This window comes from Lynx rufus, unplaced genomic scaffold (genome assembly GCF_022079265.1).
Source record: "Lynx rufus isolate CCGP_SWC_20201006 ecotype Redwood Valley unplaced genomic scaffold, mLynRuf1.p SCAF_9, whole genome shotgun sequence".
NCBI lineage: Eukaryota > Metazoa > Chordata > Mammalia > Carnivora > Felidae > Lynx > Lynx rufus.
The window spans coordinates 18,962,554-18,990,052 of NW_025814897.1; the positions used below are offsets into that span (position 1 = coordinate 18,962,554).

The 27,499-nt window shown below is 49.6% G+C and overlaps 1 protein-coding gene across 1 annotated transcript in view; it reads left to right on the plus strand.

Annotated features, from left to right (window-relative positions):
• SORL1 (sortilin related receptor 1) overlaps positions 1 to 27,276 on the plus strand; it is a 172,066-nt gene extending 144,790 nt beyond the window's left edge. The window contains exons 36-48 of the mRNA XM_047070249.1: positions 807 to 919; positions 1,146 to 1,250; positions 2,030 to 2,102; positions 4,387 to 4,469; positions 6,618 to 6,714; positions 9,262 to 9,446; positions 12,583 to 12,702; positions 13,568 to 13,732; positions 15,292 to 15,466; positions 16,455 to 16,561; positions 18,842 to 19,034; positions 21,634 to 21,846; positions 23,061 to 27,276. Coding sequence (XP_046926205.1) covers positions 807 to 919; positions 1,146 to 1,250; positions 2,030 to 2,102; positions 4,387 to 4,469; positions 6,618 to 6,714; positions 9,262 to 9,446; positions 12,583 to 12,702; positions 13,568 to 13,732; positions 15,292 to 15,466; positions 16,455 to 16,561; positions 18,842 to 19,034; positions 21,634 to 21,846; positions 23,061 to 23,128 — 1,697 coding nt within the window. The 3' untranslated portion in view covers positions 23,129 to 27,276. The remainder of the gene's footprint in view (positions 1 to 806; positions 920 to 1,145; positions 1,251 to 2,029; positions 2,103 to 4,386; positions 4,470 to 6,617; positions 6,715 to 9,261; positions 9,447 to 12,582; positions 12,703 to 13,567; positions 13,733 to 15,291; positions 15,467 to 16,454; positions 16,562 to 18,841; positions 19,035 to 21,633; positions 21,847 to 23,060) is intronic.
• Positions 27,277 to 27,499: the final 223 nt, after the last annotated feature.

Sequence of the window (27,499 nt, forward strand, 5' to 3'; positions counted from 1 at the left end):
TATAACAGTGATGTGGACCGGGTGGCTTACATGACAGAAATTTATTTTCTCACAGTTCTGGAGGCTGGGAGTCCGAGATCAAGGTACTGGCAGGGATTTTCCTTCTGAGGCCTCTGTCCCTCTGGTTTGCGGATAGTATCTTCCGCCTGTGTGTGGGTGTGTAAGGGGGGATGGGAGGGCCCATAATATTCAACATTTGTGGCTTATCCACGTGGATAAGTACACTGCAGTCAGAATGAAGTTTGCCCAGAAGGTATCGTAGCTGGTTTTCATGTATGGTGGCGTCTCACCCAGCCCTTGAAGGCAGTCACAAGAGAGAAGATCCAGAAATGTCTCGGCCGTGCCCGTGTAATTAAAGGAAAGTAGTTAAAGAGCCTGCTTTGAAGGTGATCCCATTCATTCGGGTGCAGAAGTTCTGCGCCGTTAGAAAGTCTTACTCCTCTGTGGTCATGCCCGTGGTACGAGGGTTGTACGAGAAGTCGAGGCAGCAGGTGCTGTGCTTGGCGGTTAGGATCTCAGCATTGAACGCCCAGTGCCTGCAGGTGATTCTGTCCTGCAGCCCTTGTGAGCCTCACACCTACATCACAACCAACGAAGCCGTGATCTCACGTGTGGACAGCACACCTCACATTCCAGAAGAGAGGAAAGGTTTGTCGATGCCAAGGCCAAGCTCACGGCCTTTCCTGGTGGCTTCTTGCCAGTGCTGGCTTTAGATTCTTTCTGGTCTTTGTGGTCAGTCTCAGGGAAGTTCCTCCCATTTACCCAACACGCAGATGGGCTTTAACCCTGCGTTGACTCTCTTCTAGTGCCAGACGCCCCTCGCAATCTCCAGCTGTCGCTCCACAGGGAAGAGGAAGGCGTGATTGTGGCCCACTGGATTCCTCCCGCCCACACGCACGGCCTCATTCGAGAGTACATTGTAAGCATCTTCACGTGCGACTGTGTGAACAGGAGATTCTGGGTCTGCCAGCACAGCGGGGTGTTCTGTGTGACAAGCACTTGATTTGGGGTAGCCTGGTAAATAGCGGTCCACCTGTTAGAGGATTTTACATATCACCTCCCTCTCTCCTCCTGCCTCCTCGTCAGGTATCAGGATGTCCCAGACCATTGGGTACCCTGCTGATAATTGTTTCTTCTCGCTTCAGGTGGAATACAGCAGGAATGCTTCCAGGATGTGGGCGTCCCAGAGGGCTGCCAGCAACTTCACGGAAATAAAGAATTTACTGGTTAACACTCCGTACACTGTCCGAGTGAGTGTTAGCACCTGTTTTGGCCATCCGGGCGGCCTTAGAGCATGGCTTTATGAATGACTTATGAATAGTCTGCTAAAAACCCAGCCCCTTGCTCTGGGGGCGGGGGGCGGGGGGAGGCATCATTTTTTTCAGTCTCTTAAATCAGTGCCACAGAGAACTTGAAATCAGACTTCCCTCAGATAACCAAGAATTTATGGTAAATGCAGCTTTACCTGCTTTTCGCCCCGATTTTCTGCTCGCGTTTCAGCTCCCATACGTCTACGCTTGCCACCTTTCTGCTGATCCTTGGCTGCAGGGTGGTACAGAGCTACGGTCACTGGCATTTACAAGCCAATATCGTAGGGATCTTAAGCAATATGTTATTAATACCTTTAGCAGAAAAGAGAGAGATTTTGTGCAGAACATGTTTGTTGGGACCCTTAAGGGCGCACACCGACTCCATGACCCTGATCGTTTCCCCATTACCCTTTTTCATTTGTGTGTCTGAACGGCCCCACGCCTCCACGCGCACACGCACCCCCCCCCCAACCCCTGCCCTTGACGTCCATCAGTCCACACGAATGCCGTCATGTCTGCACTGTCACAAGCCCCTTTGCCCAGCTTCCTCTTATTAGCCCCTTGTTTCAGATGCTGGGGCCTCTGAGTGTCCCGGATCCCTCTGTGTAGAACGTTTGCCACCCTCATTGCCAGGGTCTCAGCCCCGTAGCCCAGTGGGGACCCTCGTTGTATGGTGTACCGCCTTTATCTTCTACTAATTCACGCTCTGATTTGAAAAGGTGGCTGCGGTGACTAGCCGTGGAGTAGGAAACTGGAGCGATTCTAAATCCATTACCACCGTCAAAGGCAAAGGTAAATGATTCCAGCGTTCGCAGATTAGAGGAGAGAGAAACCCTTTGGAAATAACTTGCAGTATGACTGGGAAACGGAGAAGCGTAGAGGAGAAATCTTCACGCATCCTCCTTCTGCCCACCATGCACACATTTCCAGGTGTTTCCATACTGCCTTAGCTACAAAGTTTCTTCGGGTGCCTGTTGAATGTCCTCCTACCCCTGAGCCGAGCATCTCTAAGGATGCAGACGTACAAGACGGATTTCCGAAGGCCGTCGCGCCCAGCTCTTATACTCATGCACAGTGTCCAAAATCAAAGGACTCCTTCCTTCTCGCCAAGGGTACAGAGGATTTTGTCCGTGTCCATTTATGGTGTTTGTAAGATCCCCCCAGGCTGACCCTTGTGTCTTCCCCAGCGGCGCTGACAAACCGTGTATAGGTGGTAGTTCCTAGCGCCAGAGTTGACCCTAGTGATAGCTGACTGCCCGCCAAGAGCCGGGTACTCGGGAGCACCTGCTGCTTGGCATATATCAGCCCATGTCACGGATGTAAGAACAGATAAGGAAGTAGAAAGAAGCGAAGTCACCTCCCACGCGGTCAGTAAATCGCAGAGAGCTGGGAGCAGACCCTGATCCTCCTGGCTCCAAAGCCTGTGCCTTTAACCGCTGGGCTGCTCTGCTTCCCCTGGGCCGAGACGCGTGCTCCCGCTGCCCTGTCCCGCTTGCACGTGTCCTCGCGAGGACAGGGGGGCCCGGCTTGGTTTCCTCCGCCCTCGTGTCACTGGTGTTGAGGGCGAGCCAATGAAATAATTGAGGAAGGAATGAATTAAAGGATTAAAATGAAGGCTTCTGGCATACTTGGGGGAGGCGGATTACAGCCTCATGTTCCTCGGCGGTTTCCTGATCTTAGCCTTGGCACTCGCGGCTTTTGTTTCTGGACAGAAGCGTCCTATGGGACACGACTGGGGGGCTTTAACCTGAGCCTGCGCCAGTGAGAAACAGGCTGTGGTTTATGGAGAGTCGCTATCTGGTTGCCTTTAAAATTGGGGCTCCTTGAGATCAGGGCAAGAGGAAGGCAAACTTAGTGAAGCCAGCCATTCTGTAGCAGGGTGCTCTTGGGTAATTAGAAAAAAAGGGACTGAGTTCACACTCCCCTAGGGTTTTTGCTGTGTTGTCATTTCCCTCTACAAAACCCATCACAGCATACTGGCCGTACGTATCGAAAAGAAGGGACCCTGGAAGGTCAGCAATAAAACATGTGCCTTGAATTCTCTCAACGCACATCACACCTGCTTTGGAAAGTGTCTTAAACTTTTTTTGTGTGATTTTGTTGGTGAGCCTCAGCTCATAACAGGTTTTGGTTCAGGCACATGCAGGAGGTCACGGTGTGCTGAATCGGAAAGTATGTGTTGCGTTCTGTCTGTGATCCTGTGTCCTCGTGACGTAACACACAGGACAGTCAAGTATACAAGTTGTCATTTAAATACTGTCTTCTGATAATAGTTATCCCACTAAGCCCTTTGGATTACGGCTGGCAGAGCACCATCCGCCATCTTGTGGACAGGCCTTCTGAACGTCAAGGACCATGCTCATCACTTGCACTGAGAGGGGTCTTTTCCCTCTGCCACTTTCTTTTCACACACACCCCTCCCTGCCCCCAGTTCTCAGCTTGGGCTCTGGCCTTTTTGAGAATGCCAGTGACTTACTAGTTCCTTCCTCTGTCCGAGGTGGGACTTTACTGGACACGGAAAGAAAAGGCACATTGGTTGAGTTAACATTAGTATGAAGGGAAGTAAGTTGCCTCTGGTTACACAGTCGTTAAGTGTCTAAAATGGGAACTTGAACTCGGGTTTGCCAGACTCCAGAGGCCACGTGGTTTCCGTCTTGCCACACGTGCATTTACAACTTCTGCCTTACGATCTGGCCTGCTCTCAACTTTTGAAGAGGACGTGAGGCCGCCGAGACCTCCTCAGTGCCAATAAAGGTGGCGCTTTCTGTGATCCCCGCACGTTTCAGGCCGCCGCTGGGCTGTGTGGGGGCATTTACACAGTGGAACTTTTCTGCTCCACCTGATTGCCAGGAGAGCGGGCTGAGCCGAGAGGGTTACGTGTTCGCCGGGCAACTGTGGACCCAACCTCCGCTGCAGGACGACAGCGGTGAAAGAGACGAGTGAAAGCAGCCCAAGAAATGCCCTTTCTTCCCCAACTAAAAAGATCGCTTTGTCTGTCGAGTTGAAGACTGTCCGGCCCTGCCTTCCTCACTTTTCGTCACGTGCTTTCTCTTTCTGAATTCCTTTTTGTTTTCAGTGATCCCACCACCAGATATCCGCATTGACAGCTACAGTGAGAATTCTCTAAGCTTCACCCTGACCATGGATAGTGACGTCAAGGTAACGTTGGAATTTCCAAACAGCGGCGGGTGGGGCTCTCCTTTGTATGGAGCTGGTGCCGCATGGGCCAAATGAGATGAAGAAAAGCGAGGGATTTGATCCAGTAAACCCAAAATACCACAGCCAGGTCGGTTCCTTCCCCCGACGAGGAGCAACGTGAGTCTTTGCACGTAATTGTTCTGCCTCAGCCCGGTGCCTTTTTTTCCTTTTTTTTTTTTAAACCGTATAATTAAATGGTTCACAGCTACAATGCAAATAAAGAGTTGGTGTTAACAGAATATGTATGCCCTGTAATTTTCAGCTTTATTGGATTTCCTGGTGCTAAGCACTAATGCAGAGGTTCCCACAGGGGAAGAGAGAGTCGGATGCCTTAGAAACATGCCCCCTTGTAGCCACCGCGCCCCCTCCCCTTCCAGCGCCCCCGTCCGCTCTGCGAGGCCTGTCTGCAAAGCCGGCTCCACCCGGGTTCTCTGCCTGCCTGTGGTTTTCCAAGCTGAGGTCCACCTTCCGTAGCGTTCTTGCCTGTTTTGCCTCGTTTCCCTCCCTGTCCGTGGAGCGCTGGTGGGACAAACAGCCTTCAGAGCCCCTTGTGCTGTTTACGGGACTACAGTTTGGGGGCACATGCCCTTGGCTTCAGAGACCGTTGGTGTAAGAAATGGCCTTTATATAAACCCTGTCTGTATGACGGTTTTTGGTCTTGCACGCGTTTTTTGGCTGGTGTCCCATATTTAAAGGTCTTTAGATCAAATTCCTTTATGAGCTCAGGACTTCGAAAAGGTAGGCTTTCCTAATACATGGATAGGTTTGCTCCCGTTAAGAAGAGCTCAAAGGGAGCCCCTTTTGTAGCGACCTCTTGGCCTTGACTGCAAGGATCGCCTGAGCTGAGATTTATCCTTAATTACCATAACGTAATTATCTTTAAAGTTTTTCCTCTTTCTGCCTTTGTGAATTGGCTCTTGTCCTTTTATTCTGCATCAGTGTTTTTGATTTCATCAAGCCCATATTTTATATTCTACATAGTCTACTGTTTGTTTTTAAATTTTTTTATTTTTGGATTTTTTTTAAATGTTTATTCATTTTTGAGAGAGAGAGAGAGAGGCAGAGCCCGAGCCAGGGAGAGGCAGAGAGAGAGGGAGACACAGAATCTGCAGCAGGCTCCAGGCTCCGAGCCGTCAGCACAGAGCCCGACGCGGGGCTCGAACCCACGGACTGCGAGATCACGACCTGAGCCGAAGTCGGACGCTTAACCGACTGAGCCACCCAGGCGCCCCTTTAAATTTTTTTTTTTTTTAAATTTTTTTTCAATGTTTTTATTTATTTTTGGGACAGAGAGAGACAGAGCATGAACGGGGGAGGTGCAGAGAGAGAGGGAGACACAGAATCAGAAACAGGCTCCAGGCTCCGAGCCATCAGCCCCGAGCCTGACGCGGGGCTCGAACTCACGGACCGCGAGATCGTGACCTGGCTGAAGTCGGACGCTTAACCGACTGCGCCACCCAGGCGCCCCAAATTTTTTTTTTTAACGTTTAGTCATTTTTGAGAGAGACCGAGCATGAGTGGGGGGAGGGGCAGAGAGAGAGGGAGACACAGAATCCGAAGCGGGCTCCAGGCTCCGAGCCGTCAGCACAGAGCCCGACGCAGGGCTCGAACCCACGGACCGTGAGATCATGACCTGAGCCAAAGTCGGACATTCTACCAACCGAGCCACCCAGGCACCCACCCCCCTCCTTTTTTTTAATGTTTATCTAATTTTGAGAGAGAGAGACACACACACACACAGAGTGTGAGCAGGGCAGGAGCAGAGAGAGAGGGAGACACAGAATCCCATGCAAGCTCCAGGCTCCGAGCCGTCAGCACAGAGCCCGACGTGGGGCTCGAACTCACGAACCATGAGATCGTGACCTGAGTCGAAGTCTTATGCTTAACCGACTGCAACACCCAGGTGCCCCTGGTTTTAGAACTAGGTGCCAGGTAACTAAATATTCAGTGATCGCGCACTTGGAACCAGCCTAAAGATCAAAAGAAACAACCTGTCTGCTGTAAGAAAGGAGATGCCGAAAGCAACCATCGTCAAGGGGTGCCTTTTGCGTTTGCTGTGCTCCCTTGACTGTGTACTGTTCCTGTAACCTGTTTCTTCATTCTCGGCAGGTGAATGGCTATGTGGTGAACCTCTTCTGGGCATTTGACACCCACAAACAAGAGAAGATAACTTTGAACTTCCGGGGGAACATCTTGTCGCACAAAGGTAACACCTTGGAGCTAGTTGGCAGGGAGGAGAAAGGAGATGGATACTTCCTGGTGGCAGAGTTTGTGTGGGCGCCCCCTGGAAAGGGAGGCTCTCCCCTGCCTGCTGTTCTGGGTGGGCAGAGCGAAGAGACTGTAAATGACCCCTGCTTTTGGAGGGGGGTGGTCCACTTGGCTCGTCAGCCTCCTTCTCTAGCTTGGTGGCTCTTCTGTTGGCTTTTAATGGAAGTTGGAGGCTTCAAAGAGGAAAAACTGGAAAGAAGCTAGATTAACCCTCTACCGATGATTTTTTAGCTCCAAAAGAAAGTTCTGAGAGTGAGTTACCTGCACCTCTTCTCTGGCATGGTTCGCTCCTGCTTTGCTAATGCGAGGTCCACAGGGCGTGGTGCATCGTTGGTATTCAGGGCACGTTTGTTGAATGGATGGACAAGTGACCTGAGCTAAGGGAGGAGGGAAGGAGGTACCCCAGTCCCTCTTATATGTGTGCACCTACTGTGCGCAGGCATTTACCTAGGCGTTCTTTGTAACCTAGGCATTTTATACAACCCCAGTAATAAATCTATGGGGTATGCTCATTTCATGGGTGAGAACCCAAGGTTCAGAGATAAAGTAGTTCCCTCGGAAGGTGGCAGCTTTAGAACCTGCAACTTTCTGATTTCTGAGGCTATGATCTCATTGTCTCAGTGTCGCACCGATAGAAATTGGCAGAATCAGAAGCAGTAACCGTCTTGTCTGAAATATATTAGGGCTAGCTAGATGCGAGGCACCCTGCCGAATGCTTTTTTTTTTTTTTTTTTTTTAAGCATTTTATTTTTGAATCCTTGGAATAGTAGCTGCTGTAAGTGTAGTTGTTCTTTTCTGTCTTACAAACAAGGAAATGGACTTCATTTGAATACAATTGACCCTGAACAGTGGGGGGTTAGAGGGCACTGACCCCGTTGAAAATCTGCATATAACTTTTGACTCCCCTGAGACTTAACTACTAACAGCCTGCTGTCGACCAGGAGTCTTGCCAGTAACATGAACAGTGAATTAACACACATTTTGTATGTCGTATCTGTTATATACTGTGTTCTTACAATAAAGTAAGCTAGAAAAAAAGTGTTCTTTTTTTTAAATTTTATTTTAATTTTTTTAATTTGTTTATTTTTTAACGTTTTTATTTATTTTTGGGACAGAGAGAGACAGAGCATGAACGGGGGAGGGGCAGAGAGAGAGGGAGACACAGAATCCGAAGCAGGCTCCGGGCTCTGAGATTCAGCACAGAGCCCAACGTGGGGCTCGAACTCACAGACCGCGAGATCGTGACCCGAGCTGAAGTCGGACGCTTAACCGACTGAGCCACCCAGGCGCCCCGAAAAAAAGTGTTCTTAAGAAAATCATAGGGAAGAGCCAACATACATTTATAGTACCAGATTATAAAAAACCCATGTACAGGGGCACCTGGGTGGCTCAGTCTCCCTCTCTCTTGGTCCCTCCCCCTACTCGTGCTCTGTCTCTGTCTCTGTCTCTCTCAAAAATAAATAAAAATACTTAAAAAAAAATAAAAAAATAAAAAACCCATGTACAGGTGGGCTCATGCAGGATCAAACCTGTGTTGTTCAAGGGGCAGCTGTAGTTTTATATCCTGCCCTTTCCACTTAACGTAAAGTTGTAGGAATTTTCTAGTCTCATTAAATATTCTTGGAAATAACTTTTTTAAAAAATTTCTTTAAATGTCTATTTTTGAGAGATAGCGCATGAGCAGGGGAGGGGCAGAGAGAGAGAGGGAGATATTTTTGAGAGAGAGACGACGCATGAGCAGGGGAGGGGCGGAGAGAGAGGGAGACAGAATCTGAAGCAGGCTCCAGGCTCCACGCTGTCAGCACAGGGCCCAATGTGGGGCCCGAACCCACCAACCACGAGATCATGACCTGGGCAGAAGTCAGACACTCAACCGACTGAGCCACCCAGGCGCCCCTCAGATGGTCAACTTTAAAGAAACTACCTAGCGCCCGTGCAAGTGTATTATTTGTAGGAGTTATCAGTAACTAACGCTGGGATGAACTTGCAAAACGATGAAAATCCTACAGCATGTGGGGCTCACTTAAACCTAGAGATTACCTTAAAAAAACAGGGTATCGGGGCACCTGGCTGGCTCATTCGGAACAGCCTATGACTCTTGATCTCAGGGTCATGAGTTTGAGCCCCACACTGGGTAGAGATTTTTTTAAAAACGCTTAAAAAATAGGTTGTTGTATACCAAGTAACAAATTTTTTTTTTTGATGAAATTTTTAATTTTAATTCCAGTATCATTAACATCCAGCGTTATATTAGTTTCAGGCGTACAATATGGTGATTCAGCACTTCTGTGCGTTACGCAGTGCTTACGACAATAAGTGTGCTCTTAATGCCCGTCAGCTGTTTCACCCAGCACCCCCCTACCTCCCCTCTGGTGATGTCAGTATGTTCTCTGTAGTCAAGCGTCTCTTTCTTGGTTTGTCAAGACACAGATTCTTGACTGATACCTCCAGCTCCCTCCTGACGTCTTCTTGTCCCTGTTTTCAGTTACCAATCTGACCGCTCATACATCTTATGAGATTTCTGCCTGGGCCAAGACTGATTTAGGGGATAGCCCTCTGGCGTTCGAGCATGTCATGACCAAAGGAGTCCGCCCACCTGCTCCTAGCCTCAAAGCCAAGGCCATCAATCAGACTGCAGTGGAATGCACCTGGACTGGCCCCAGGAATGTGGTAAGTCAGCCAGGGTGACCTTTGCAGAGTCAGTATGGACCCTGCCCTGATGGGAGGCTAGGCAGCAGCCGGAGGGCTTTCTCCTCTGTTACCACTTCCTCGTTTCTCACCCAGACACAGACCGCTCTCTTGGTCAGTTCTGGATTACCTTCTAGAGGCACCTGCCATCCCAGCCCCAGCATCCCTTTCCACACCTTGGCCTGGCATCCGAGAGAAAATGCGCATGCTCTTTGCTGTTGACTAGACTGTGAGTTTCAAGAGGGGGTCATGTTCCTGTCATGGGGGACCCACCTTGGCTCGTGGGCGTGGTGACACATTAACAGCACTAATAAGACCCTCCAACTCCTCCCCACCTATGTTACCCCCCCCCGCACCCCAGCCCCCCCGGCTGCTCCTCCCACATGTGCCTCCCCCCTCCCCGTTCATCCCAATGTCCCTGCTGCACGTTACATAGGTCATTTTTTTTTTTGTCATTATGTATGCATTTTGACTCACTATGATCAGATTTGTGCTTCCTTTTAGAATGTGGCTTTCATTCCCCATACCTCCCCTTTGCTCTTAGGTGGGTCTTCCCAAGGTTCTTGGCACATTTTCACCCCCTCCTGCGTCTGTACCTTGGCTTATGCTCTTTCTCCTCCTGGAGTCCTTCTGTCCTTCTGGTCTGCAGTCCGATCCCACTGTCTTCTACTTGATGCTTTTCCCGTATGAACTCCTGAGAAATGTATAGTCGGTGCCATTCAGAGACCTGTCTCATTAGATACCGCTTTATCCTCGTTGACATTTTCCGTGCATTATTTATCTCCCTAACTAGTCTGTAAGCTCCTTGAAGGGTTTCTGAGTTTGCTAAAGGGAGAAGCCCATAGAACTAAATCTGTAGGCGAGACTTAGTCCTCACCGTGACTGGTGAGCATGGAAGCCTGTGTCTTGTCTTCTGAGGGCATCTCCAGTGTGCATCTGGAGCGGGACTGAGCAATGGGGAATGAACCAAGGTTTGCACGTAATTGTAAGGTCGGCCTTGAAGAAAGGGGAAGTAAGACACCCCGAGAACCCGTTTTCCTTCTCCCACTCGATCCTTTCATCAGCTCCCTGGGGTCCGTGTTCTCAGTTTACCAGTGAGGAAACTGAGGCCCAGAGGGGTGAGGAAGCTCGCCAGAACTGAAGCTGTAAAGCAAGCTCAGGTCTGGCTCGTGTGACAGCTTCTGCTCTTTTGTGGCTCCAGAGCGCGATTCGGAGGCGGGGGCAGAGATGAGACGCCCAGAGCCACGCCCGGGACCCCCCCTTTCCCTCGAAGTAGCCTCTCTGCACAAAGGGCCTTTCTCGCTTGCGTACCCAGCCGAGGCCACGGCCGCCTTGCCGCACCCAAGCGTGTTCGCGGCGTGGGGCCTAGTGTGTGGCACCTCGAGTCGTTACTTGACCTCAGGGTCTCTGATTACACGTGGACTCCGAGAAGTAGCCTTGCTCTGCCTCGTCCTTGCTCCGCGTAGCTTTCCGAGGGCGAGAAGGCCAGTGAAACCACCTGTCGCGAGCTCTCCGCTTCTTCCCGACTTCAGTCCACTGAGGACGCGAGTTCGTCACCCACGGTTGCCCTCTCCACCGTGGGAACTGCACAGCTGCTGTCCACCTCTGGGGCCCTTCTTGCACCCTGGCCTCCTTGGCTCTTGGAGCCCTCTCTTGGCCCCTGGCCGGAGCCGCCCCACGCCGCCCCACCCCCAGCAGCCGCGGGCCTGGCCTGTGGAAACCAGGCCTGCTTCTGAGGCTGGAGGTCCCCACCCCCATTCCCGTCTTGTGCTTTGAGCACCTTCCTTTTCCTGTTCCTGCTCCATTTGCTTTGCTTCTGACTCCCTGGAGTCCCCCAATTCTTTCTTTCCTCACCTCCTGCCAGCGTATCACCCCCTCGGGGCTTCCCTTCCCCTTCCCTGTATGCTTTCCCCTCTCTGGCCCTGGCTGCTGAGCAGCTTCGAGAAAATGCACAGCTCTCTGGGCCTCGGAAGTCCCCGCGCACGTCCCTGGGCCGTGCCCTCCGGCCCCACCTCCTCTCCAGACTTGTACAGCTCTCTTCAAGCCCCCGTCTTACCTGCCCATGCGTGCTTTCATGCTGCCTGACAAAGAAAGCTTCCTCGGCACTTTACTGCCCCTTCCCCGTTATAACCCCCCCCCAGAGGCCATCCCCTACCCCAAGCCCATCAAATCCCCCGTCCCTGCTTTAAACTCCCAGTTTTCCACCCACCTCAGCCGGGGTTCAGAGTGGCTGCATATCACAGGGCTGAAAGTGACAGTGGCTTTTACAGGGAAGGTGGAGTCCTTCGGCGGGCCTGGGTTTGTACAGCAGCAGCACGGTTTGATCCGGGACCCAGGCTGCCCGTGGCATCCATCTTCAAGGTCACCTCAAGGTCCTGGAGGGCTGGAGCCACACCATCATCTGGGTTCCAGGCGGGAGGAGAGCTGAAAGAAGGGCTCCTCCCCCTATGTTAATGAGCCCGTCACTCAGGCCCCACGTGACATCTCTGCTTAAAGTTCATTGGCCAGAACTTTGTCACCTGGCCTCCCAGCTTCCGGGGAGGTGGGAAGTGCAGATTTTCTTCCAGTGGCAATTCTCACTAAGAACCAGGATTCTGCTAAGGGGGAGACGAAGAATGGGTGTGTTCTGGGCAGCGCCCCATGTCCGCCCTGCTGCCTTCCCTCCTCACCTCCCCCTACAAATGCACTCGCTTCCTCCCCAATCAGCACTTCCGCTCAGCTCCCCTCTTCCATCCCTGCTTTTCAGGTAGCATGCCCCCTGCTCTCTGGGACCCACCGCCCCCTTCTCCGCGGCTCCTCGCGCAGTCGCTCCCTGTAGCATCCCCTGTTCTGTACTGGCAGCTTGTCATTTATAATCGTGTCTGTTTTTCTTCTCTGCTCCTCCTTCCTCAAAAAAAAATGAGCTCTTGGAGGACAGAGAGCACCCGCCGTGTTCGTCTTGGTGGCCGTGGGTTCGCTGCCAGCCCCAGTGCGCCTTCTCTGTAAATGCCGCTGAAATACATGCTACATGAAGACTCTTCTCTCCTAAGCTCCCCTGCAGCAGGGCATAAACTAGGGACTTCAAGAGAATGAAGTCACTGGCCACCGAGCTGACGTCCTCTTCCATCCTCTTGACCAGGTTTATGGCATTTTCTACGCTACATCCTTCCTTGACCTGTATCGCAGTCCGAAGAGCTTGACTACTTCACTCCACAACAAAACAGTCATTGTCAGGAGGGATGAGCAGTATTTGTTTCTGGTAAGGGTCCCGTACCAGGGGGTCCAGAGGACTTTCTGTTCTTTAAGGATGGCTTAGATCCTGGGCGCCTCGCTCAGACCGAGACCGGGGGAGCTGGACGCGGGACTCCAGGATCTGAGTGTGTGAGGAGAGGGTAGTTCCTCTTCTGTGGCAGCATCAAGTTCCTGCTTGAAAAACAGAACGAATGACCCCTTAACCCACCGCAGCTCGCTGGTGGGGGATTGCGAACTCGGCAAATGGGTCGCAGCAGGAACAGAAACACACACCACTTTGTCCGACTCCACTTCTAGGAACTTAGCCCACATACTTGTGTCATGTGTGCCAAGATCTCTGGAGAAAGGTGTCTGGTGCGCTCTTGCTGGTGACAGCAGACGGTTTGAAACACGTGGCTGCCAAGGCTGGTTAAGAAGAGCGTGGCCGATCCTTGCAATGAACTACAGGGCAACCCTTCAAAAGACAGAGAGCCCCGTACCGAGGGGGAGACATCTCTGGGCTCTGTTATTAACGGCAAGAAGCGAAATGCCTAACGAGCCGTGTAACATTTTGTCATTTGTATAAAAAAATTAAGAAGAAGAGGCTACCTGGACGCACCCACACGTAGACACGCATGTGTAGGAGGCACGCGTGTGTAGATCTGCGCTTAACGTGTGCACGGGACACCGGGAAGGAAGCACCTAAGACCATTTCCAGCATACTTCTGGGAAAATGGATTAGAGATCTGGGATGGGTGGGGAGTTCTTTTACATTCTGTGTCTTCTTTTGCCATGATTGAATCATAATTGGGTACGTGTGTCACTGTTTTGTGGGGGGAGGGGAAAAAAAAGTCTTAGCACAGACTGCGTGCGTCCATGGGTGTTTGTTTCAGGTCCGGGTGGTGGTGCCCTACCTAGGGCCGTCCTCCGACTACGTTGTGGTAAGGATGATCCCGGACAACAGGCTCCCACCTCGTCACCTGCATGTGGTTCGCACCGGCAAAACCTCGGCTGTCATCAAGTGGGAATCCCCGTATGATTCTCCTGACCAGGACCTGGTGAGCGGGCCGGGCATTCGGCCGGCCATGCGTGCTCTTGGCATGGTTTGGGAGCGGAGAGGGGGTCCTGTGATGGGACCAGGAAAGCCAGCCCTGGTGGCAGGAGCTCAGCAGGAGGTCTCTCCCCCCGTTTCTGTCCGGCCAAAGATGGGGTCCTTGTAGGTGCCTCTTAATCGTTGCCTCTCCGTGATTTCCAGCTGCCATATTGGTTGGTCCCTCTTTCTTCTCTGACTTCTCCCCTTCCCTCCCCTGATCCTCTGAAGCAGGGTTGGCAGACAAATCCCTGCAGGCCGAATCCAGGTCGTTGCCTGCTTTTGTAAATACAGTTTATTAGAACCAAACTCTTACCATTCGTGTATATCTTCCCTGTGGCTGCTTTCATGTGACACGTGGCAGAGTTGAATAGTTCTGGTAGAGACCCATTTGGCCTTCAAAGCCTGAAGGTATTTTGTATCTGAACCTTTACAAAAAAGTTTGCTGGCCCCTGGTCTAAAAGAAGAGGCATTAATTCTGAAAAACAGCTTCTGTTTTCCTTTGCTCCAGGCTGCCCTCTCTGTCATCCCAGGGGTGGGTGGTTTTATTTATTTTTTTTAATTTTTAAAAAATGTTTTATTTATTTAAAAAAAATTTTTTTAATGTTTGTTTATTGTTGAGAGAGAGAGAAAGACAGAGCGCAAGTGGGGAGGGGCAGAGAGACGGGGAGACACAGAATCCAAAGCAGCCTCCAGCTGTGACTTGTCAGCACAGAGCCGATGTGGGGTTCGAACTCACGGACCATGAGATCATGATCTGAGCCAAAGTCGTACGGACGCTCAACCGACTGAGCCACTCAGACACCCCTTATTTACTTTTGAGAGAGAGAGAGGGGGGGGCGCATAAGTGGGGGAGGGACAGAGAGGGAGACACAGAATCCGAAGCACGCTTCAGGCTCCGAGCTGTCCGCACAGATGTGGGGCTCAAACTCACAAACCGTGAGATCTTGACCTGAGTCAAAGTCAGACACTTAACCCACTGAGCGCCCCTGGGGTGGATGGTTTTAGATGCTCCGTTGCTAAGGCTTCCCTTGACTCTCAGCTTCTTCCTGGTGATGGAATCTCCTGCACTTACCACATGGCCCTGTCTTTTCCTCTTGCCTCCATGTATGTAAGAAGCAATCTGGGGGAGAGAATAAGCAGAGCGTTTTGTCCTTTTATCTCCTCTGACAACATCCCAAAACTATCACAGCTGAGGAGATGCTCTGAACACTCAATTTGGATTTTTCTTGCCTGTTCCAACCTATTTGCTGATGCCACAATAAATGTAACTTTCCCTAGGCTTGTTTTTTGGGTTGAATTGATAATTCTGTGCACAGTTCTGGGAACAAATACTTGTTCCAGATTTGGACCTGGCCACCCCCAAAGGCTTTCCAAAGAGCAGAGTCAGACTGTGGGGCTCAAAACATCGTTGCTCTGGGTCGCAGCCACTGATGCGCTTATGTTCTGTCATCCACCATCGAATTGCAAAGAGTTAAAAAATGCCAAGTTTCTGATTACCCTTAAGGTCTCTTTTTCCTGTTCTAGTTGTATGCAATTGCGGTTAAAGATCTGATAAGGAAGAGTGATAGAAGCTACAAAATAAGATCCCGCAACAGTACTGTGGAATACACCCTTAACAAGTTGGAACCTGGAGGAAAATACCACGTCATTGTCCAACTGGGGAACATGAGCAAAGATTCCAGTATAAAAATCACCACAGGTAAACAGGAGAGAGATGAGGAGCCCTCTCGCACAGCAAGGTACCCACAGGGCTGCTAGGAAGCCGGTAGAAACACAACATCTGTCAGGATCTGCACGGGAAGTGTCGGTATCCACACCTGGCGGGCAGGGCAGGGTTCCAGGGCCTGGGCTACAGGGTGGTGGCCTGGGGGGGCGGCTGTCATTCTCCGTATCCTGCATCGCTTTCGCTCTCCTTCTGCCTAGCTGGTTTTGACATTTTTAGGGGCCAAGGGCAGGAATGCCCCAAAGAGGTAGGAAGTGAAACAGCCTTTGCCGCGAAAGCCGAGGATGGGAACCTAGGCTGAAATCACAGTGGTTTCTTGCGGCCAAGGAGGGAGACTACGAATTGGGCAGCGTATTAAAGGGGGCTTGCTGCCAGTCCAGAGCTGGCTCAGCCGTCAGACTCTAGTTCAGAGAGCAGGTCACGAGCTCAGGTACCTGGCTAGCAGCAGACAGTGTCAGAACGTCCGCGACAGAGGCCCCACTAGGCTGGCGGTGTGAGCAGCGGGTCAGGGCCTGACTCCAGTGTCACTCCGGGGCTCTCTTGTCGGGTACAGCCCCTGGCCCCTCACTGAGCAGTCAGGCTCCTCAGGTCTTGGGGCGGGACCAGGGAGACAGGAAAGCAGACTGCAACCAGAGCAGAAGTCCAGGAAGGCTCTGGAACCGTGGTCCATCCCACCCCCTCCCTTTCTCCCCGACCCAATTTGTTTTCGGCCATCTGTGGCTCTGAGGGCCACTAGAGTGGGTGCTATCCAGATTTGGCCGAAGGTGTTATAACGGCAACAAGAGAGATGCCACTTAGGGAGCGTCTACCTTGTGTGAGGCTCAGTGCTAAGCAACACACGGGTTCCCTTTCTTCCTTGACCTAGCCTTTCAAATTGGCGTTATTTAATCTCCCTCTGACCAGAGAGAACAGCGATTCCAATACATAGCCACTAACCGCATCCTGCTGAATCTTTAATTTTCAGTTTCATTGTCCGCACCTGATGCCTTAAAAATCATAACAGAAAACGACCACGTCCTTCTGTTTTGGAAGAGTCTAGCTTTGAAGGAAAAGCATTTCAATGAAAGCAGGGTGAGTTCCTCCCTCCTCCACAATGACTTCGGGGGTCTAAATGAAATGCAGCTTTAGAGATGGGCTCGTTACCAGCCCGCTGGCGCGTCAATAGGGGGAGAGAGAAGGAAAAGGGCACGGGAGCAAACTTGAGAACAAAAGGGCCATTTTCTGTGGGCTCGCTAATTACTCAGAGGTTTATCCTGCCCGTTCAAGAGAGCCCTGCACTAAGCACCTTTCATTCCTGAACTTGTTTTCCCCCCACAAGACAGGGGAATGGGCCAAGCCCTCCCTGTGCCTTCTGACAGTCCCAGAGCAGGGCCGTGGCTTCAGTGCCGGGGACTGAGCTACATCCGTGCCGTGGCATCGCGGTTTCTTTCCGGTGATGTCCGAGGGAGCAAGAAGTACCTGCAGATAGTCCGTCAACATACAGAAAAGACTTGTTTTGTTTTGTTTTGTTTTGTTTTGTTTTGTTTTGTCACTGGCAGACCCATGACTGTATTCGCAACAGGAGATGGGAGGGAGGAGGAGGGCGAGTAGATCTGCCGATCTGTCACCCAAGGGTGGACAGGTTCTTGAGCGGACCTGGCTTGTCCCCGTTGTCAGCAAAGCACGAGCTGAACAGAGACACGACAAATCCACTGTGGCTCTTTCGCAGCACAGCGTCGGTAAAGGGCGCTGGGGTTGTAAATGGTCACCCTGTAATGCCAGAACCAAAGCTAGAGTAAAATTTGAAAATCCTCACAACTCTCCCCGCCGGGACCTATACATGGTTAATAAACTCAAATATAAAGAAAGCTTTCAAAGCAGTTCAGAAGACTAATATTCTGATTCTGGAAAAGGTACCGGTAACACAGTAAAAACTCCAGCAGCAGTGGGCAAAAGAAAAAAGGATCAATCTCACTGGTGATCTGAACAACAAAGATAGGACCCTTTCAACATTAAATCAGCTAAGTTTGGCAGGGGGGGAAGAGTATTACCAGAACGAGCCGTAGTTGGGGAGATTAGCATGCTGGGAATACAAATTGGTTCAGCCTTTCTGTAAGGCGCTCTGGTGATACATGTCAGAAATAAAAAGCGTTCGCATCCTTTGGCCCGGCAATTCTTTCAGGATTTTATTCTCAGGAAACGATGTGCATAAAGAATTTATGTACAAGGCTCTGTTGAGGGCCTTGTTTTATTTCTGATAGCAAGAAAGAGGAAATAACTTTAGTGTCTCAGAGAAGAGGATGTTTCATAGTTAATTAAGTGAATGACCGATGTTTGTATCATTTGAATGTTTTTCTTTACGCCTTTATGTATGTTGCACGCTCTCTACAGCAAATACGTGCTAGATAGAAGCGATCAATGCTAGTTTCTAAAGAAGAATGGAGGGACAGGATTCCAGGTAGGGGGTATTGGGAGGCCCAGTTTGGCAGCCAGTGGTCCGCCTCATGGCCCAGCTTTTAGGTGGAGGTGACAGGTCAGTATTTGACTCCCAGTGGAGCGTTCTGGCATAAGCATATAGCGCATCCTTCTTCTCTCCCCCTGGCTTAGAGTTCAGAGAATAGACAGGTCAATGGAATGGGGACCAAGAGTCCGTGAGTATGCAGTGGGGCCCAATATGTGGATAGAGCTAAGAGAGGAGGTGTTTTTTTTGGTGCTGGTGGGGTGGGAGTTGGTAGGTTTGACACTGGAATATTGGGAGATTATCAGAGAAGTCCAGGAGTCCGTTCTGCCCCCACCCTAATGTTAAAGTGCTTTCTAGTCAAGGCCAAGTTGTTCTGGGGCCACCATCAGCCTGGAAGAGCTAGAAAGTGAGGAGCTGGGGAGTGAGCTGTGGGCTAACAAGGAAGTTCCCACACACTGTTCTCCCTAGAAATGTCCTGACTTTTCCAGCCCCGCTGCTGGAGTCCCACCACGACCCGGATTTATCATGAGTCAAATCCCATTACATTACAGCAAACTGTTGCTGAATTGTCCGGATTCTTTGTTGCATTTCATATTGCTTGAGATGAGTGGACTCTTGACCAGAACTTTGAATGTGTACCAAAATATTTATTAAAATGGCTTTTATTAGGGCTATACTTTTCCACTTTGCAGCTCACAAGTGGGCGTGGTAGTTATTTGGGATGGGAAAATTGCCATTTTCTGAATCCAGTATCTCAGTGGTAATGTAAAAAGATCTAGTAAGAGACCCAAAGTGCTTTCGCATCTATAAAAGCCTGCAATAAGGAGCTCACATAAAGTTGGAACCAGTAATAGAAGCTGTCAGATTCCTTACTTAACTTCCTGCACAATCTCTCGTGTCTTTGTTTTCAGGGCTATGAGATACACATGTTGGATGGAGCCATGAATATCTCAGCTTACCTTGGGAATACTACTGACACTTTCTTTAAAATTTCCAACCTGAAATTGGGTCATAATTACACTTTCACTGTGCAAGCAAGATGCCTTTTTGGCAGCCAGATCTGTGGGGAGCCTGCTGTCCTGCTGTATGACGAACTGGGGTCTGGTGAGTCGCTCGTGTGGCCACTTTCCATCTTCACTTCTGGGGAAATAGATGAAGGATGTGGCGTGGTCTGATGAATATGTGTCTTTCTTACGCACATTTAAAATATTCTTTTAGGGGCGCCTGGGTGGCTCAGTTGGTTAAGCGTCCGACTTTGGCTCAGGTCATGATCTCACGGTCCGTGAGTTCGAGCCCCGCGGCGGGCTCTGTGCTGACAGCTCAGAGCCTGGAGCCCGTTTCAGATTCTGTGTCTCCGTCTCTCTCTGCCCCTCCCCTGTTCATGCTCTGTCTCTCTCTGTCTCAAAAATAAACGTTAAAAAAATTTTTTTAAATATTCTTTCAGTTCAAAAAAGTCATTTGTGCAACCGTGTAATCAGGCACTGATTTATTTAACAAATATTTCCCGAGCCAGGCATGGGGTGAGGAGCTGGAGTTACCGCGTGACCAAATTCTGAATGTAGAGCCTAGAAAAGGGCATAGGTTAGCAGTAGGTTTTGTTAAAAAAAGGAGATTCTGCTTGGGAAACACTAGGTTAGTGTGAGTGCTACTGCTTGTTGTTTGCAGGACTTCTCAGAGCCTCTAGTATGCTAATATTCCCTGGGATTCTTCCAAGTCAGTAGATAATCTCCTTCCCATAGAGTAACCGATTGTATAGCCTCCCCCTTCGTCTTAGCCGCCAGTCCAGATCAGAACCTGAATTTGGCCTGGCATCTTGTCTTACAAACACTCACAGATACCAGTGTTGGGTCATGCCGAGGGCAGAGGTGGGGCAGGGGAGAGGAACCTTTCATTTGCACAGAAATGCTGCTTGTATCGTAGTAGCTTGGTCAGCATTTCAGCCAACGTTTTGCCACTGGTCTTTTCAGTTCCATTTACTCCCAGCCAGGAGCTCGCCGATGCTTAAGCCAAAATCTTGCGTTAGAGTTGTTGTGTGTTCTGTCATGTCATGTTTCCCAGGCACCTCCCTGAGGGAGGACGACCTTGCAGACCGTGTCCCCTTTGGAGAATCATAGCGTATTAGAGGTTCTGAGAAGGTCTTACAGAAAACACACAACAGAAGTCTTGTTAACCTAGCAGTTCCTAAATAGAGCCTCCTTTTTAAGCAAAACCAATTAGCAACTGTGAAATAGACTCTGGGGGGAAAACAACTGTTGCCTTTATAAAACCAAAATCGTCCAGCAGAAAGAATCTCTCAGTGAGGCCTCCATTTTCCACCACAGAAGCAGGGTGGGGGAGGTGAGGGCCCACTCATTCTTGTTTCCTCCGCCACACTGGTTCCTCTTAACCGTTCCAGGCAAGAGCATTGCCCTAGTTTACCACTTCACAGCTGGGGTTACGTTGGGACGTATGAAGTAAGATTCTGCTACGGCTTTTCCCCGTAGGTCAATAACGAAAGAATTTAAAGACCTGCGTCTTGAGTTGTTAGATGAGGCTCGCAAGAAATGGCTGTTCTCTGGCCCATCTGGTTGAGCACCTTGTTGGGATGAACCCCTGGGTGGCTACTGAGCCTTCCCTCTGAGGCACAGGCCTGTGCCACAGCACCTTGCCCCAAACCAGGGAACTGCCTCAACTCTTCATAGGACAGGGAAGGTCCACTTTGCTTCCTTAGCTAAAACGGACTCCCAAGTTCCATTTTCCTGCCTCACTCAGACTTTCCCCAGGAATTAAAAAAAAAAAAAATTTTTTTTTTTTTTATGTTTGTTTATTTGAGAGAGACAGAGCACGAGCAGGGGAGGGGCAGAGAGAGGGAGACACAGAATCCGAAGTAGGCTCCAGAATCCGAGCTGTCAGCACGGAGCCCGACACGGGGCTTGAACCCACGAACTGTGAGATCACGACCTGAGTCAAAGACGGACGTTTAACCGACAGGCGCCCCCTCCCCAGGGATTTTTAAGACTGGCCCTAACCCAGCAGGGGGATGGCTTTGCCCTCGGGCCCTATTGGTACAAATCTATCTATACATCATCATAAAGTGAGAATCTGTTTAAGATAGTGGGAAGTGGGCATCATTGTTAGGTTACAGACACCTAAATGGCTTTGCCAAGTGGATTTTTAAAATGTTAAACGTATATGGAAGGGTTCTCTCTCTCTTATTTAAGTAAGGAAAAAAACCTCATAAAACTTCATGAGCTGTTAAGTCAGTGTTGCAGTTAAGGGATCTCGTTTGTATCACTCGACGGAGCTTCAGGTAATTGCAGTTCAGAGTGACTTCGGTGCCAAGTAGGGGGAAATAATTGCAACCTCGTTAATTAGTGGTCTGATTTCACATCCTCTTATGTAAGGCCAGCGAGTGGTCTTAAGTAAGAACGCTAACGAAATCAGTGTTGCTACCCCAACAAAGGTCTCCCTTCCAGGAGATTATCTAAATCAACAACAAGGCAGTGATTAGGAGTCTAACGTAATTACCGTATTTGCATGCACAAGGCCCGTGGTCTCTCGGCTCGTGGCACGGCGTGGGGACCCAGCCGGCCGTCACGGGCAGGAACTCGTCACACCGGGCAGGCGGTTCGGGTAACCGTTCGGCAGACTCCCCGCTTTCTCGGCGGGCGGCTCGGCTGCCTTTGCCGAGGGGGCTCATGCGTGGCTGTCTTAACGTTGGCAGGTGCGGGTGCGTCCGCGGCCCGGGCGGCCAGGTCTACGGATGTGGCCGCCGTGGTGGTACCCATCCTGTTCCTGATACTGCTGAGCCTGGCGGTGGGGTTTGCCGTCCTGTACACGAAGCATCGAAGGCTGCGGAGCAGCTTTACCGCTTTCGCCAACAGCCACTACAGCTCCAGGCTGGGCTCGGCCATCTTCTCCTCCGGGGACGACCTGGGTGAGTGGGGCGGGTGCCCTGGCTCTTCCTCCCCGCGCGGACCCCCTCCAAGCCGGTGGCCTGAGTAGGAAGTACGGAAGGGTCGATCGATAGGCCCTGGGCTTTCGATACCCCCGAGGTGTCTGCAGGTTTTCAGGAATTCCCAACCCCTCTCCATCCTTCCCGGACCCGGAGGTCCGGCGTCCTTGAAGAGCCCGGTCAAGATCAGGCGTCACGCCTTCCCAACTGACTTCCGTCCAGAGAAGCCTTTTCCATCTGGCTGTGCCCCTTTCCGATCGCTAGGGGCACCTCCCCAGTCATTCTGCTTTTTACGTACCCATAACGTGGTATGGAAGAAAGAAAGAAATACCTCTTTTAAAACGTCTACGTGCTCATTATAATTACAAAATGCTGTAGAGCTAGTGGACCGCTTGATATAATAAGTTAGGCGTGTTTTGGGGTCGTCCCCGAGCGCAGACATGTGGACTGTGACTTTACATACCTACTTTTTTCCCTGTAAACCAGCTATAATATTTTTTTGTTTATAAAGGTATTTGTATATTCCCCGATCACTGATCATTTGATATTAGCTTTGCTCCCTCCTCTTCTCAGTTTCCTGTCTTGCTCAGTACAAGTATTTGGTCTGCTTTGCGTGAATGGGGTGGGTTCTTTGCTTCCGTTACTGGGGGCAAAAGAAGTTAATGGTACCACACGGTGATCACTGAAGGTTGATCGTGACTTGGTTGTACAGGATTGTACCGGGGGCCACGAGGGGACATCCTTTAGTCTGGGAAGCTGCCCTCAGATAGCTTCAACCCCTCTGAGGTCCTTTGCCTCAGAGCAGTGTGGGTTCAGAGGAGAAAACAGATAAAGAAGCTCACAGTGTTATTGTAGGGTGTGGATAACTCCAATTAGGGAACCTAAGTCACCCGTTGGACTTTTGGATAGGTCATAAGGTTCTCCTTCCTAAATGATTTCCTTTCTTTCTTTGGTTAAGTTCAAGCTACCACTAAAATAAGCTTGGTCACCCATGGACGGGGAGAAGGTGACCCAAGAGCGTCAAGGGTCAGCTGAGCTCGGTTTCGGCTTAGACCCCTGTGCCTAGAGGGCCGTGGTACCGATCTTCCAGGCTGGGGCTCGCGACGGTGTTGGGGGCGGCTGGGGCGGAGGGGTGGGTGTCGGGGTTGGGTGCAAGTGCTCTGGAACTTACCAAGGACCGACTGTTTTGCCTTTAGGGGAAGATGACGAAGATGCTCCTATGATAACTGGATTTTCAGACGACGTCCCCATGGTGATAGCCTGAAAGAGCTTTTCCTCACTAGAAACCAAATGGTGTAAATATTTTATTTGATAAAGATAGTTGATGGTTTATTTTAAAAAGATGCACTTTGAGTTGCAATATGTTATTTTTATATGGGCCAAAAACAAAAGACAAAAACAAAAAACAAAAAAAAAAAGGAAAGAAAGGAATGAGTACACTTTGTAGTCATCAACTGTGAACTTCCAACCAGGTTGATTTTAGTAACCAAATTGCTTTAATTTCATATTAATGTAGTCTTACAGGGCTGTGCTTGCTGGGCATGCTTTTAAGTCTGTGAGATCATTTTGATTCAATAAACTGGCCGTTCTTTTTATTTTTCTAAGACACAGAAATGTATTTAATAGAAAAACTTCAAGAGAGGGTGACGGGTGGGACCCCCCCCCCTCCTTGAAGGTGTGCTCAAACTTTAAATTTCGTTCAGATTCAGTTTACATGAAAGTGTGTGTGTGATAGGGGAAGGTTCTTTCCTGTTACTTTGTTAATTTATTGGGACTCTGTATAAGGCAAGGCTTTAGCGGTCATCTGACACCAACACTGCCCGTTAGGAACCCCTCGCCTTGTAGGGTCGAGGGGTGGGGAGCCGCAGTAGTTTTGTCGCCACTCCGGAAGCAATCCATTTTTAGTCACTCGTGTGTCACCTGATGGTATTTGGCAGGAGAGCGCATTGAGCCATTGCTCCGTTTCAGTCAAACAGACAGCAGTTTCTTCTCTGACGCTGAAGGAGTCTTACTGTATGCGCCTTTCACAGCTACAAAAACGATAGCCCTGCTTTATTACACCCCGGTGTCATGGCCCTTGCAAAAAAAAAAAAAAAAAAAATCACCCGGGTTGTGGGAGATTCCTAGGTCTGTGCCATGATAGATACACTGGCAGACATAGTACCTGCTTTGTCCTTTTTGGCTTTTTTGTTTTTACTCACCACTGAAGAATCTCGAATGTAAAATTTTGTATTTGTGTTGAGGTGGCCACTTACTGTCTTTAAAAATCTGCACTGATATATGCAGTCATTTTGAATTGGGTCAGTGCCTTCTCTCTCTCTCTCTCTCTCTCTTTTTTTTTTGTTTCCTTCCACCTGCTTCCCCCATACCCCTGCCCAGTTTAAAGAGTCCTGTTCGCTCTTAACAGAGATACAGGAGATCGACAAATCCGAGACCGTTCTATCCAGTTTGCAGCTGGAACAAGACCAGAGTTTATTCTCTCTGTAGAACAAGCTGAGCTTTTTTTTTTTTTTTCTTCTTCTGCCTTTAAATGCCACCCTAGTATTCAGTTCATGGCCACTTGATAGGTACGTGGAATCCATTGTGGACTGATGGCCGCCCTTTAGACCTAGCGTCGTAGGCACCAATGTCCGGCGTTGTTGTGACTCCTACCGTACGGACCTCACTGCAGAACCTCTCAGCTGAGAAGCAGTGAGCTCTGGGGATAGTCCAAAGTCATGTTTCTGAATGTGTGTCCTTTACGTGCGAGCTTTGTAAAAACCCCATCTCCTCTGGGATGCTTTACATCACCTTCTCACAAGTATTTGCTTTCTTTTAACCAAAAGTATCGTTCTTGGGTGATAATATAGTTTCGCTCTAGCTAGTGATCGTCTGGAAAACAAAGAGCCAGTTCCATTTTTTTCGTTCTAAAAGTTTTAATTTATACATGTATATATTTTCAGGGAGGAGTGTCTTAAACTATAGACATGTAGCATGTTGCGTGGGTAAGGCTCCCTTTTATTTTAACACGTGGTGGTCATGACGAGCCTCCTTCCACATTTTCTCCCTTCTTTCTCTCTCCTTTGTTACTTTTTCAAAGAATGGAAGTTCTTTGGTTTTATCTCGTGTTGTCTTGGGGTTTTGTTCGGAACTCCAAGGCCTACCCCCCACCCCCACCCCTTTAAGTGAAGCTCTTTTAGTAGCTAAAAGATAAACAGTCTGGTGGGAGGCAAGTCATTTAATTGAACTCCTAGAAAGTATGTTTTCTTCTTCTCTTTTTCGGCCAACTTTTTGGTGGCATTTGTGAAAGCTGATATAAAAGGCTTTGAGACTTTATTTTCAGTTATTCTGTAGGCAGGCCTTTGTTTACAGCGCCTGTGTCTCCAGTTGGCAACTTGAGATAGATACCTGAGCTTCCACTTCTCGTCTCCAGCGCCTCCCAGTGCTTAGTGCACAGTACTGTATAGACTGGCCATCACCCCTCTCCTCGGAAAACGCCACTGTGCTGTTTGAGAAAAAGCAGCCTTTTAGGGCTAGAGTATTTTATATACACAGAAGAGCTAAGTTTCTGAAGACTAAGCTAGGTAGATACAGCTTATGTGCAAATGGTATATTTTTATGAACTTTTGAAGCACCCACTCTTCCTTCCCTCCGCGTAGCTTTGTGGGGTTGTGGTGTCTATACGCTGTCTGCAGGAGTCCAGAGGTTGGAGTGACCATAGGAAATGAGAACACAAACTATGTGCAGCCTTTGAACGTGACCAGATCATTGTCTTCACTGTGACCAGTTGGAGCCCCTGGTTGTTTGTGAAGAAGGGGCTTTGTACCTCGTTGGAGATGCCACCTCAAAAGTTCACACCGTACAGGAAAAGAGTTCTCTTCTCTCCCAGCGCGCACTTTAGGATGTCAGCAGCCCGCATGCACGTGGACCACGACGGACCACGAACGGACCGCTAAAATTTGGCAGGCAGGGGCACTGTGTACAGAGTTTTCTCCGGAAGCTGACTTTGCCCCTATGGGTATCGAATGCCCCTCGAGCCTGAGGAGACAAGGGTCCATGCGGATGACATGACAAAGAGTAGAATTCTGCAGAGGAGTCTGGGGAGAAGCCACGTCTATGCAGGCATTTCCAGACAGGTGAGAAGTTCCAGTAACTCCGGGCTGCCCCGGCATACTGGGTACATGGTTATGATGCCGGGAAACTGGTGGAAACTTGGGACTTTGGGGACAGAGGTTCCTGGGGTTCCATCTCTGCTAGTATCTCTAGGGATATTTGGGTGGAACAGGTGTGGGACGCAGAGCTACCTGCTCTCTCCTGCCCATCATCCTGGCCTACTAGATTAAGCTACGCTTCAGCCTGTTAAGGAACGTAACCCTTCTCAGATAGCGGCCATTCTGGGGGAACTGGGGAGGGCGATGGTGTGGTGAGGCTCTTGTAGATAACCACCCACCTCCCCTGGGAGAATCTTACCTTCAAACACCCACCCGGCGGTCACTCCATCTTATAAGATGATAGTCCCGGTACTTCCTTAAGGGCAGAAACCTCATCTTGGTAGGTTTGGGTGGTCACTTTCCTACTAAGGGGATCATGGTGAATCTCCGAGAAGATTTTTCTCTTCCTTCGGCAGAGTCGGGAGACCCCTCACTCAAGGGGTCCGGGAGATAAATCAACCGAATACCATCTCCATGTTGATTTTCCAAATTGACCCTCAAACCCTGTGCAGAATCTTCACTTTGTTGAGATTGTATCTTGACATTCCTAGCATGTTATTTTTCTTAACTGGAGTGTGTGCTGCCTTTCAGGTACAATTTTTGTGTAATAAAAGCCAGTGCATTAAGTTCATATAGACTACTTTCTATGCAAGACTGAGATATGGAATAGATAGCAAGAGGTATGCATAGTCGGGTACATGGACAATGAGCACGTTCTCGGAATGGGAACCACCATTGAACGTGGGTTGAGGGAGGATAGGTTGTGCGTATGTTTCTGCCCACCGATTTTGAGCAGCCGTGTTAGGAATTAAATCCTCAGAGCCAAGTAACCAAGAATGGTATTTGTTTCATGTACAATAACGCAAATGGAATAAGTATGAATGCTGAGGGAACATTATTCTCAGATATTCCATGTCATTTCTCATCTAAAGACTCTTGTTACAAATTATTAGAAACTTTAGGCAAAATCGAAAGCATTGGAAGCAAAACAAAGGCCTACTCTGCTCTCATTTAAAGTGAAACACCGTATACTTGTTTCTCTCCAAGGTGACATTAGGCATTTATGATTTCGATTGCCTTGATGCGTTTCCAAATCACCAATTTATGCTGAAGATTTTACTATATTGTTGCACAGTTTTACGATAATTTTTTGTCTCAATGTCAACTTTTTTCACTGAATAAAAATTTAACTGGGTGAAGGAGACACCTATATGAGAACCCACTCTCTACGCGTGTCTTGAGTTGTTCTTTTGAGCACAATAAAGATGGTCTGTACAGTGTCCGGACGCCCTTTTGATTTGCCTGGTTTGGAAGGATGTGTATTTGATAGACGAGAGAACACGAAGGCCTGGGATAATCTTGTTATGACCAAGGTGGTCTCGCGTGGTGGATCCTTGAAGAACACGATGCCTTAGTGTTGGCCGAGGAGCGGGGAGACGTCAAGG